The 12,728-nt window shown below is 38.9% G+C and overlaps 1 protein-coding gene across 3 annotated transcripts in view; it reads right to left on the minus strand.

The window, feature by feature from the left end:
* The window catches only part of Myo5a (myosin VA), a 157,044-nt gene that overhangs the window by 49,161 nt on the left and 95,155 nt on the right, over window positions 1–12,728 (minus strand). For all 3 annotated transcript variants that reach the window (XM_013346380.2, XM_005347626.3, XM_013346381.2), the window contains exons 17-22: window positions 11,587–11,673; window positions 11,393–11,501; window positions 8,330–8,541; window positions 7,568–7,724; window positions 4,578–4,817; window positions 1,956–2,204 (exon numbers count right to left, since the gene is read on the minus strand). In XM_013346380.2, the coding sequence (XP_013201834.1) occupies window positions 1,956–2,204; window positions 4,578–4,817; window positions 7,568–7,724; window positions 8,330–8,541; window positions 11,393–11,501; window positions 11,587–11,673 (1,054 nt within the window). The remainder of the gene's footprint in view (window positions 1–1,955; window positions 2,205–4,577; window positions 4,818–7,567; window positions 7,725–8,329; window positions 8,542–11,392; window positions 11,502–11,586; window positions 11,674–12,728) is intronic.

Below are 12,728 nucleotides of genomic sequence, written 5' to 3' on the forward strand. Positions count from 1 at the left end.
ACCAGCCTGGTCTACAAGAGCTAGTTCCAGGACAGGCTCCAAAACCACAGAGAAACCCTGTCTCGAAAAACCAAAAAAAAAAAAAAACCAAAAAACAAAGGTGGGACCCCTTATTTGTCCCTCACGGAGTATCTTCTCTGTGCTTTTCATCATTATCTGTCACTTTAACTGATATATCAATCAGGTCTAGTGGTAGAGCCTAGCCTGGTGAAGCTGTTAGATGTTCAGGCTTTTGCTTAAATGACTCCACTAACTTTGGGGAACCAACCCGGAAGAAAAAGACACCTTTGTCAGGCCTGAACACAGAGAGAAAAGATTCAGTGGTCTCACGGCTGCTTGAGTCAGCTTTATTTAGGACCTTTTCTTATCATTCTACTTGGACTGGTATCCACCACTTTTTACCACAATTTGGGATAGCAGAGAAACCAATGTTTGGGTCATAGGAGCCCTGAAGTTTGACTGTTTGGATCTCTCTTATCAATCTATCTTGGACTTTGCCTTCCTTTTTGAGAGGGTAATGGGGTTTTAAGAGAATGAATCTCCAGCAAAACACACACACACACACACACACACACACACACACACACACACACACACAAAGAAAGAAAAAAGAAAGCCATCTTCCCAGAGGAATCTTGAAAGCTTTCAGAGACTGAGGAAGAAAAGAGATCTTAAATGCTCAAGGGTATCCTTTAAAATGCATATTTGAATTATACAAGAACAAAGTTGCCACGACAAAGGATACTGCACAGTGGCACTGCATTTTCTATGTATAGAGTGGGTCTCACTCAGATGCAGGAGGAATTCTATGGACTATGAGCACCATGAATGATGGGGTAGCAGTTGTACTGGCTACACAATTTTGCCTGCAGTTCAGCTAAACTCTTCCTGAAAAGAATGAGTCCCCATTCAGAATCCAGTACAGAAGAAACAAGTGAGGATTATTCGGTTGCAGCTGACAACTCACCCATTTTCCTCTAGAGAAGGTGATCCTTGTGGACTCATTCAAATCAATTACTACCTCTCAGGAAGCCCAGTTGTAAGGGTCTTTTAGAAATGTTTAAATACACTTTGTTACCACTTCTTAGAAGCCCTGCATTTTCCCATGCCCAACAAGTTTTAATGTAAGTTAAATTCATAGCATGGAAGCATGGATGCGACTGAACATTTGGGAATTTCATCTGCTCAGCAGCTCCTGTCTAGATTTTTCCAACTTGGACTTAAGATAGTTTAACACAGGTATCCATGGGAATTCCTACTATAAATTCAGGTACTAACAGTTCTCTGATCTGCCTGAGAATCACAGCATCCCTTACCAAGAATAAGGAGTCTGCATCTCATGAAGTCCACACTGAAAAAGTCTGTAATAAATGTTATGATGTGACTGTCTTTTCTTAACATCCTTAAATTCACTGTTAATATCTGGAGGTGGGGCCTCAGGGAGACAACTGGGTAATAAAAACTGTGCCCTTATGAATAGGATAACCTATTTATGGATTAATGTATTACTGAGGGAGTGCTTTTGCTATAAAAGTTGCACACTTGTTCTTCTTTGCCATGTGATCCCTGATATATGATGTAATCATAAAATCTTCACCAGATGCTGGTACCACACTCTTGGACTTCTTAGCCTCCAGAATATGCCTATATAAGCCTCTAATCTTTATAAATTTCCTAATCTGAGGCATCTTGTTACAGGAACGGGTAACTATAACAGTACATAGACATCAATTTCATTGGGTTTTGTTTCTGTTTTCACTAGTTTTTACCTCAAGACTACAGCCTACTTGTTGATTATGGGGCAGAGATGTTTGGGAAACATTAGTATAATCTATAAACCTTTGAAATTTGTGTTATGTTTTTGATTAAAATTAATATAGTGTCACATGAACCAGGCCAGGATGATAGCATTTACTCTGTGCAAGGGGCACTGGGATAAGAATGCCGTTTTATACCTGCTCAGTTTCTTGTTTGTATTTATCCGCTCGTTCTTCAATGGATTTTTTCTCTGATCGAGTTTGTTCCAGGTCTTTGCGGAGCTTGGCAATTTCTTCCTGCAGACTGAGGACCCGGCCAGTGGCAACCTTAGCTTCCTCCTCACTTAACTGAAGACGTTCTACATCATTTCGTAGTTTTTCAGTCTCGGAGTTGTATACTCCTTCCAGATTGGTCAGTTTCTCCATGAGGCATTTGTAGTCTTTATTCTTTAAATACAAACGTAAGTAACAATAAGTAAATACTTATAATATGAATGACCAAATATATGCAGTAAGAAAACCATAGTGATTAGTCAGATTCTTCCAGGCTTTGATTAATTACATTCTTTTAGGATTTTCCTTTTATTTTGTTTTGAGACTGGGTCTTACTATTTAGTACAACTGCTCCAGAACTTGTGTAACTCAAAAGCCTAGAACTCATGATCCTCTGTCTCAGATTTATAGGCGTGCACAACCAAGTCCAGCTATGAATTCCTTTTTACTGAGACAGGGTCTTATATGCAGCCTTGGCTGGCCTATAACTCACTATGGAGACCAGGCTAGTTTCAAACTCATAGAGAGCCACCTGCCTCTATCTCTGCCTCTGCGGTGCTGAGATTAAAGGCATGTTATACCATTCTTATAAATTCTTATGACATCATTACAGCATTGAGATAGGATCTTGCCAAATTTGCTATACAAAAATGATCATATACCCTGCATTGAAAATGACATTAAGCTAGGTGTAGTGGTACACTCCTTTAATCCTAGCAATTAGTAGACAGAAACAGCTGGATCTCTGTGAGTTCAAAGCTGGCCTGATCTAAAGAGTAAGTTCCAGGATAGCCAGAGCTAAAACAGTGAGAACCTGTCTCAAACAACAACAACAAAGAGCCCCCCCAAACCCACAAAACCCAAAACAACTCAACAATATCGAGCATCAGAACATAGTAACAACACATTTCCTTAGTGCAAGTAGAAAATGATATGGCATTATAGTTCCTACCTGCTCAGCACTTTTCATAATCTAAACAATGGCTTCTTCATCATACAAATGAATAACAGCACAGAGCAATTAATTCCGATTTATATGATATGCAACATAAATATGATTTTCTCATAATCATAGAGTTTCGCAGTGAATTCTTATGTTTGTAATTTTTAAAAAAGATTTATTTATGTCCTTTTTGCTGTATATACATTTGCACACCAGAAGGGGGCATTGGGACCCATGGGACTGTAGTTATAGATGGTTGTGAGCCACCATGTAGGTGCTGGGAATTGAACTCAGAGGACTTCTGGAATACAGCTGGTGCTCTTAACAGCTGATATATCTTTCCAGTCCCATAGTTTCCTAGTTTTTAGTCTAGAAATAAGGGAAGGAGATGAAGAAATGGCTTGCTGGTAAAGGGCACTGGCTGCTCTTTCAGATCTGGTTCAATTTTCAGCACCCACACGGGGGCTCACAACTATCTGTAACTCCAGTTTCAGGGAAACTGACCTTCTGGCCTTCTTACATGGTGCACAGACAAACATGCAGACAAAATACCAATACACATAAAGTTAAAGTAGTAAATAATAATTAATTCAAAACAAGGGACTGGATGGATACTTGCTGTTTGAAACTACCTTCGAATAATATTAAAAACCATGTACTAAACCTAAGTGTGAGAACACAGACCTGTAATTTCATCTACCTGTCGGGCAGAAGTAGGACTACAACTTTAAGGCCAGCCCGTTCTATTCAATAAGGCCTCTCTTTGGAAAAAAAAAAAGACCGTGGAGATATGGATACATATACACAATATTGTACTTATTGTATCTATTTGTTGTTTTTGAGACATAATCTCACACTGTACCCTAGGGTAGTCTTGACTTTGAGGCAGTTCTCCCGTCTCAGCTTCCTGCATACCTGTCATACAGATTTAAGCCACTACATTTATCTTAAGGCTTGAGATTTTTAGCTCAGTGACAGTATCTGTCTACCACAGGTCAGAACTTGGGGCTAATACAAAAAATAAGCTTATGTGCAAGGGAGAAGATGAATAAGAATGATAAAGTAGATAAAAATCTTAAAATTCCTCTCATTTCATAAACCTTTCTGATGAATCCTACTTCATTTTGACCCATCTCTCCTTGCTGTCTTTTTTGTTTTGTTTTGTTTTGGTTTTGGTTTTTTTTCAAGACAGGGTTTCTCTGTAGCTTCCCTTCTTTATGTCTTACATATTCTTAATTACCTTTAGATCATTTGCATGTACTAAAATACCACTTAGTAACTACTGCTAAGCAAGAGCACTTTCTCTCTGCAAGTAGGCTGTGGGTCCCTCAGAAGCCTGTACATCCTCCTGCTTCTCTGGCGACTGCCGTGCCCAACAGCTGTCAGAGAAGACACACATACAAATGAGAGGCAGGGAAGGAAGAGTTCTGCAAAGTATAAATTATGATATGGCTCATGATCACACAGTTTTGGAGTAGGGTGTTTTAAAAAATAAGTCCCTGTCTGTTTCTTTCCTTCAGGGTCAGTCCAGAAGAAAGGCCACTAAAAACAACCCTGTGGATCTCCAGCTGTGCTCTAGCTTTAGGGCCTCTTTAAAAACACACCTGCTCATCCACTTTGCGCTGCAGCTGCATAATCTTGTTTTCCATGCCAATATGGAGCTTCTTGTAGCGTTCCACAGAGCGAGCCTCAATTTTCAGTTTCTTCAGCTCACGCTTGGCCATCATCCGCCGGAAACAGCACTGAAGGTAGATGATGGCTTGCATGGTTCTCTTATAATGTGTACGAGCCAGCCAGCCACGAACACGTTTCTGAATGATGACTGCTTTATGCTCACGAAGTATCTGCAGGAAAAGGGAGATAACCTGAGTCTCTAGACTAGACTCAAAAGTTCAACTCTATGCTCCTATGTATGTCAAACTGAGAATCCACACTTAGGAGAGGACAAAATATTGAAACAACAGTGGTTTTATGTGGATTATATATCACAGGAATCTAAAGGTATATCATTTAATATATATATATTTCTCAAATCATCTTTCTTTTTTTAATTATTTATTTATTTTTTTGTTGAAAATATTTCCACCTCCTCCCCACCTTCCATTTTCCTCCCCGTCCTTCCACTCCTCTCCCCTCCCCCCACTCCTCTCCCCTTCTCCCCACTCCCCGCTCCCTCCCTCTCGAGTCTGATGAACAGTCTGGAGGGAGAACATGAGCAAGGAAGTCAGGACAGCGAGGGGTGCACCCACCCACTGTGACAATGGGGCTGATCTATTGGGAGCTCACCAAGGCCAGCTGGACTGGGACTGAATAAGCATGGGATAAAACCGGACTCTCTGATCAAATCATCTTTCAATGTCCACTTTTCTAGTTACATTTTATTATACATACACACAACTATAAACAATACATGGAATTGGAAGCAGTTTAAATAAAAAATACTAGCTTGCAAAAAGGAAAAATTCTACAAAGAACACAAAAAATGGATCATCAGTTCCTTATTGGTGTAGGATTTCTGCTTGTAAAAGGCCTTATAAAACTAAGAATCAGGTACTTTATGAACTATGTGCTATTAAAATAAAAGATTGTCCCACTACACTGCTTCACTATGCATTGGGCCTGGACTTGAGGTCATGGGCACGGCCAGTAAGCTGGCTGAGAAGCTGACACCTGAGTTAGCGAATGGTTATTTATGACTTACTGACCCCACTCCTGAAACTCAGAAGGTGACATTCTCTTTGTTTGAAACAGTTTATTTCTGGGTAGCTCTGGTTAGCCTAGAATTCATTATGTAGACTAGGCTGGCATTGGACCCATGAAGGTCCACCTGCTTCTGCCAATTGAGTGCTGGGGTTAAAGGCATGTGCCACCTGCCTCAGCCTAACGTTGATGCTCTTGTCTGCCACATTTGAGGTGTATCATTCTAGTGTGATTTCCTCCTGTTGTTGTTTCCAATGCAACAGCAATCTGTTATGGATGTCAAGGTAAAGGCACATGCTTTAAAAGGAAAGCTAAACACACGGAAATGTAAAAGAAAGTAATCTTACTTTTACTTTTTTAAAGTCATGACAGTTTCTTAAACTTTTATACAACTTAGAAGAAAAGGGTTGCCTTATGAGAAAGATTTCTTGTCACTGAAGAGCATTAAGCAGAGACAATGTGAACAATTTTTGGAGCCCACAAGATGGAAAGAGTCAGTCCTCTAAGCTGTCCTCTGACACCCGCACTGACACAATGGCACACATGTATGCACACACTCAAAACCAAGGACATGATTGAAAACAGATTCATGAGTGTCTGTGATCTACAGAGGACAGTAATGATTCCAAGACAGAAACAGTACTTGTCAGGGCAAGAGTGTGGCTTAATAGAAGATGCATGGTTAGTATGCATGAAGCCTTGAATTCAACCCCAGTGCCTCATGCAAAAAAAAAAAAAAAAGATTATTTGTTGGGCTTGTAAGATGGCTTAGTGGGTAAGAATTGTTTGCTACACAAACATGAGGACCTAAGTATGAATTCCCAGAACCCACATGAAAAGCTGAGATGGATACATGCCGCTATAGCCCTAGCACTGAGATGAGAGGTGGAGATGAGTTGATCTTGGGAGTTTACTGGCTTCAGGTTCAGTGAGAGATTCTGTATCAAGGTAATAAGTAAGACAACCGAAATCCTGTTCTGGTCTCAACATAGGTATGTATAACTTGCATACCCACACAATGACAAGCCTGTAAAACACACAAACACGCATGCACATACACACAGAGTATCAAAAATGTACCATATTCCAGTTAATGTAATTTGAACCATACAGCTATTATAGTTCTTTCCTTTTCACCATGATAAATTCTCCTAAGCCTTTCCTATTCTGTCCATGTGTCATATGTTTAACCTATTTGTGTAGTTTACCTCTCTGTAGCTTTCTACATATTGTCCTAATCCTTGGAACTTATAGTTGTGATTTTATTTGGAGAACAGATGTGACCAGGTTAAGGATCTTGAGATGGGGATATTATCCTGGATTATAAAAGTGGGACTTAAATACTACCATAATTTAAAAGCTACCTTTAAAAAACCAATTATTTGGGGGAAGCATATGTGGGAGCTGACTCTTTCCTTCCACAATGTGAATTCTGGGGATCTAACCAGCCCCATGATTTTTAGTAAGGGATAAATGATACAAAGATAGAGCAGAGATGAGGGCAATGTGACCTGAATACAGGCACAGGAGTGTAAGCCACCACAGGAAGGGACAAGGAATATATTCTGTCTTTGGGCTTTTGGAGAATGTGGTACTGCTGATACCTTGATTACAGCCCAGTGGTTTTGGAATTTTGGCCTCCAGAAAGCTGAGAAAATAAGTCCTGTTGTTTTTAGCAACCAAATTGGTGGTTTCTATTTCACTTTACTTTTTTAATTTTACAAATTTTCAAACAAATGGAAATAGGAAGTATATTTTCTATTGTCTTGTTAACAAGTATATCTAATTACTCAATACTAGCATACTTTCAATTGTGTTGTCTCCACATGGCTTTTGTATAGACAGAAAATATGATTACTGGAATGTATGAACAAACTTGAAAACAGCACCTTACCTTGCGATATCTATTTCTTGCCAAATAGCCTCTCAAATAAGACTGAAGAACAATAGTGGCAGCTCGTTGAATCTTGTACTTCCTGCGAACCACATACATGCGCCAGTACTTTTGAATGGTGGTTGCTGCCTTGGTTCTGCGTAGGAACTTAGCATAGCTGGTCAAAGAAAATAGTGGTGTATTGTCAGTCATCAAGACCGAAAACATCAATGTCAATGTCTTAGGTATCCTAAGCAGACCTCACTGGTGGTTGTTCTAATATTCATGACAAATAAGCATTTACAGTTACTCACACATGTTCAGAATGTGCAGCTTCTGAAGTACTTTTTCATTGAGGTTTCCTAATTTTGAAAAGCAGGATGTTCCATATTGTCACATAAACTTCAAAAAGACTTCATAAAATTAAAACTGTTTGTATATGTATACTGAAATATAACTATTTGTTAGAACTTTTCTGTTAATTGCTCCTCAATAGAGTCAGATTAACTGTCTCATATTCATAGTTATTTTAATTTACACACACTTTCTTCAACTTCCATGTTTTAGCAAAAGAGATACAAATTCTAAGTTGGTAGCAATTCAAATCTGAATTATTCCAAGTCTACGTGAAATTCTATTTTTTTAATTGTCTTGTAAGTTAGTTTGTTGTGTTTGAAATTAATAACAAGTGAGATGCTAACTTCTCAGGTAGGGCAGTCATTCAGATTCGTCCTGAATGGACCATGAATTAGCCGAGGCCCACGAGGCCATAAGGAGACCTACCATCGAGCCTGATAGCCCCGCACGTATCGCTGCACTGTGATGGCTGCCCTCTGCATGCACAAATATTTCTTCCTTAGCAGCCACCCACGGATGGTCTTCTGGATCCGGATGCAGGCAGCCCTCAGTTTGTCAGCCCTCAATTTTTCTAGATAGGCAACTTGACCAGCACGGAAAAAGATCTTTGTCTTACCAAACTGGTACTTGTCCTTGTCCTATTTTAGAGGGAAAAATATAAACAGAAACACTGATTTTATAAAACAAATTAAAGATGGGGAAAATCTAGAAGCAGAATTAGTAAAAGAATGAATCTATTATCTAAAACCTGGGTTACATCTCAATGAACTAACAAAACCAGATTTTTTTTTATCCTATTTAAGTTATGTAAATAGAAAGGATTTTAGAGAAAATGGTAGCCTAAGAGTTATTTTCCAGAATTATTCTACCTGGAATTAATATCTGGGCCCAAAACTGGCAGTGGGTCCTATGCAGCTATTATCTGCTTGTTTGAATTTTAAACATCTTAAGGAAATGGAGGTGCTCCCTTTGACTGATCGCTGTAAGATTACATCAGGCTGCAAAATCCAGGAGCAGCTGAAGAAACAAACAAACCAGTGTGAAGAATAAGGCAGGAAGAAAGCACACAAAATAAAAAAGTTTTTAAAAAAAACAACAAACCACCAACCAATCCCTCCAAAATCCCTGTGCTCATGTTAAGGGTATGCATCTAAATAGTTACCATGTGGCTTCAATAGTGTCTAAAAACAAATACAACTTCATAAATGTGTTAAAAACCATCTACAGATTGCCAATTTCTTTTATTAATATAGCATTGGCTTTTATGCATAAGCAGAGCTGTAGACAGAGATATTCATGTGATTCACCTCAGATGTAAGCATGCAAATCATTAACCATTTTCATATCAAAAGAACAGCACAAATTACATATAATAATCACTACTGTGTTGGAATTCTAAGCAAAAATAGAGAAACTCAATTTTTGTTGTAAGCACATATATATCCCTTTAAACATGAAGTTAAAAAATTAGAGACTGTAACATATATCTGAGAAGTCTAAAATTATTTACTAACATTTGCATGGAAACCCTAACTAGGTCCTCTCCCACTGTCCTTCTTACCTTAGCTACTACCTCTGCCTCCACTGGATCCAGGCCTTGAGTGGTCTGGGTGAGGAGGCAGGTACATGATTGTCTCAGCTTTTTGTTCCACATTCCCATCTGAGCCCAAATTAGAAAAGAGTTGGGCCAAACTCAAAAAACAAAACAAAAAACCCCAAGAGATATTAAAAAGCATTACATCCTTAGGGAGGGATGGGATCCTTAGTTCTCTCAAAGGGGGAAAAATTATTAAAGAAGTTTTACATTTAATTAATAGATAGTAATTATGACTACTTCACAGTGAGGCACAAGTAAAATTAATTTTTGAGCATCTTTTCATAAATCTCAAACTCATCAAGACTCAGGTTAGAGATTTTCTATGTGTCCTATGAGGGCCTGGGGAACTTGTTAAATATACAAATTATAAGGGATTTAGTTCAGTGGTAAAGCATTTGCCTAGTATATGCAAAGTCCTGGTTTGTATCACTAGAACAGAAAAAAAATAAAGTGTGGGGGAAAGGGTGTTAAATTGTTTGGTTCATCCCAGACCTACTGAATCAGAAATTCTAGGGGTGGAGGCCAGCAATCTGTATCAGGCAAGCCCTCCAGGTGACTACACAAAATAGTTTGAGAGTTTCTTTGACTGTCATGGAACTGTCTATAGCACCATCATCTATCTATATAATTCTCTACTGTCTCATACACAACTCTTACTCTGTAAAAGGCCACCTTACTGCTTCATTTTTAAAATTTTTTTTTTGTGTATCTGTGGCTTGCTTGCACAGAATGCCTACTACATGCATGGCTAGTGTCTGTAGAGTCCAAAAGAAGGTGCTGCATCCCTTGGAACTTGAAGAACGATTGTGAGCTACCATGTGGGTGCTGGAAACAAAACCTAGGTCTTCAGCAGAAACAGCAAGTGCTTTAACTGCAGAACCATGTCTCCAGCCCTAAAGATTTATTTTTCATGTGTCTCTGTGAGTGTATGTTGTGTGTGTGCAGTGCCCACTTAAGTAAGAAGGGGGCGTTAGGTCTCCTGGAGCTGGAGTTACAGTTGCAAGCCAGCAATGTGGGTGCTGGGAACTGAACACGATCTTACGCCACAGCAGCAGGAGCTCTTAAGCATTTCTCCAGCCACTTCAGCAAATCTTGGGTTTTTTTCCTCTACTTTTTAATAACTTATTTCATTTTTAACCAAACATACATATTCTTCAGATCCTGACTTAAATCCCACACCTCATATAATTATTCTTCTTTCTCACAATTGGATATGATTTTGCCTTCCTTTAATATCTGCCTCTTCCTCTCTATTTTTGTCATTTTTTTAAATATTAAGATTTTTAGTAATATATATGTATATACATAAATATATACATACATGCATGCATGCATACATGTGTGTCTCTGTGAATGAAAATGTAAGCATCTAAGAAGACAGAGGTGCTGGCTCCTTTGGGAACTAGACTTACAGTTGGGTGTGGGCCACCCTACATGGGTCTGGAGTCTAGTATGCACTCTTTTACTGAGCCAAATCTCGAGCCCTCACTCAATATTTGAGGTAGAAATAATTATTTGCATACTCATCTTTACTCATCTTTAAAATAAAAATGGGCTCTTTTCCTTAATTATATCTGATATCGCCCATAACTAAATACTAAGAACATTTTTGTTGACAATGATCAAACTATCTAAAAGGGCTGTGTCTCAAGTCTAAGTCCAACCTTTTTCAAAACGGTTTTCTGGTGTTGGCTATCAGCATCCACATTACTTCTAGCATAGTAAATACAGTGAGTCTCACTTGAACTCTATGTCAGGTGTTTTCCTACTTAAGCAATCTAATAATGTGGGTTATGATATTTAACGTGAAGTTTGCGGGGCTTTTACAGTTCAGAATGATAAAGCCTCTGGACAATACCTTTCAGAAACAATTAAGTAAAAATCATTCTCACCAATATCAGTTTCTCTAATACATTCTTGCATGTTTGTTTTCTGTCTCCCAGCACATCTTTCTGCTTCATTAGGACCCGATACCGGCTGAAAAACTCTTGATAAGTCCACCTAGAACAGAAGCCCATAACAGCTTAAAGATTCAAGCAAGAACTGCTTCCACAAAGCTCCCTTACATTGAAGACTGTGGGCTCACCGTGAGGGAAAACCTGCTGCACTGATTCGGATGGTCTCCAGGACACCACATGCTCTCAGTTGCTGTACTGCCCTCTTCTCATCAAATCTGCATGGAGAAACAAAAGCTGTTAGTCCACAAAGACCCAGGCTGTCAAGGGTTAAATTCTTCTGTCAAAAGGCAAGTAGATGAACTAGAAAAGAAAGCATTCAAAGTCTGGAACAGTGACCAAAATGAAAAACTCCATGAAAGAGTAGATAAGAAACTTTTTGCAGCAAAAATAAAGAGCTGTAGATAGTTCCTCTGGTTCATATACTAGAGTGTCATAAGAAAGTCCACAGAGCATACTAAAAAGAAAGAAGACAGAATTTTCTCTCACTTTGCCCATCCTGTAATGAGTGTGCAATTATGGCTTAGCCTGACTGAAAATCCTCCCATTTCATTAGCTCAGTACATAGACCATCCCTGGGGTAAAGATTGATGAAACTGAAACACAAATTAAACATGCCCCATTCAGTTATTTTAAAAACAACTACATAGAGGCAGGTAGATCTCTGTGAGTTTGAGGACAGCCTGGTTTAAAGAGTGAGTTTCAGGATAGCCAGAACCACACAAAGAAACCCTGTCTTGATAAACAAACAAAAAACAAAAAACACCCCCCAAAAGCAACAACTTCATTTTTCTACAAGCCACTTACTGTGAACATACGAAACATTGGTAGTAGTAAAGCAATAAAAATGTATTTATTTATTACATTTCACATTTATTTTATCCTAAGCATGATGGTTTGAATGAGAATGACCTCCATAGGCTCATATATTTGAAGACTTGATCCCCATTTAGTGGAAATGCCTAGGAAGGATTAGGAGGTGTGTGACTTTGTTGGTGAAGGTATCACTGGGGTTTCAAAACCTCTTCCCATTCCCAGCTAGCTTTCCCTGTCTCTCTCTGTCTTATGCTTGTTGATCAAAATGTAAGCTCTCAGCATTGGTTCAGCAAGACCATCCAGACATTCACACATACACTGTAGAATAAGAGCTGCAACTTTGAGTCTATATAGTTAGTCTTTTCTTTCTTCCTTCCTTTCTTCCTTCCTTCCTTCCTTCCTTCCTTCCTTCCTTCCTTCCTTCCTTCCTTCCTTCCTTCCTTCCTTCCTTCCTTCC

Source organism: Microtus ochrogaster, chromosome 5, assembly GCF_000317375.1.
Source record: "Microtus ochrogaster isolate Prairie Vole_2 chromosome 5, MicOch1.0, whole genome shotgun sequence".
NCBI lineage: Eukaryota > Metazoa > Chordata > Mammalia > Rodentia > Cricetidae > Microtus > Microtus ochrogaster.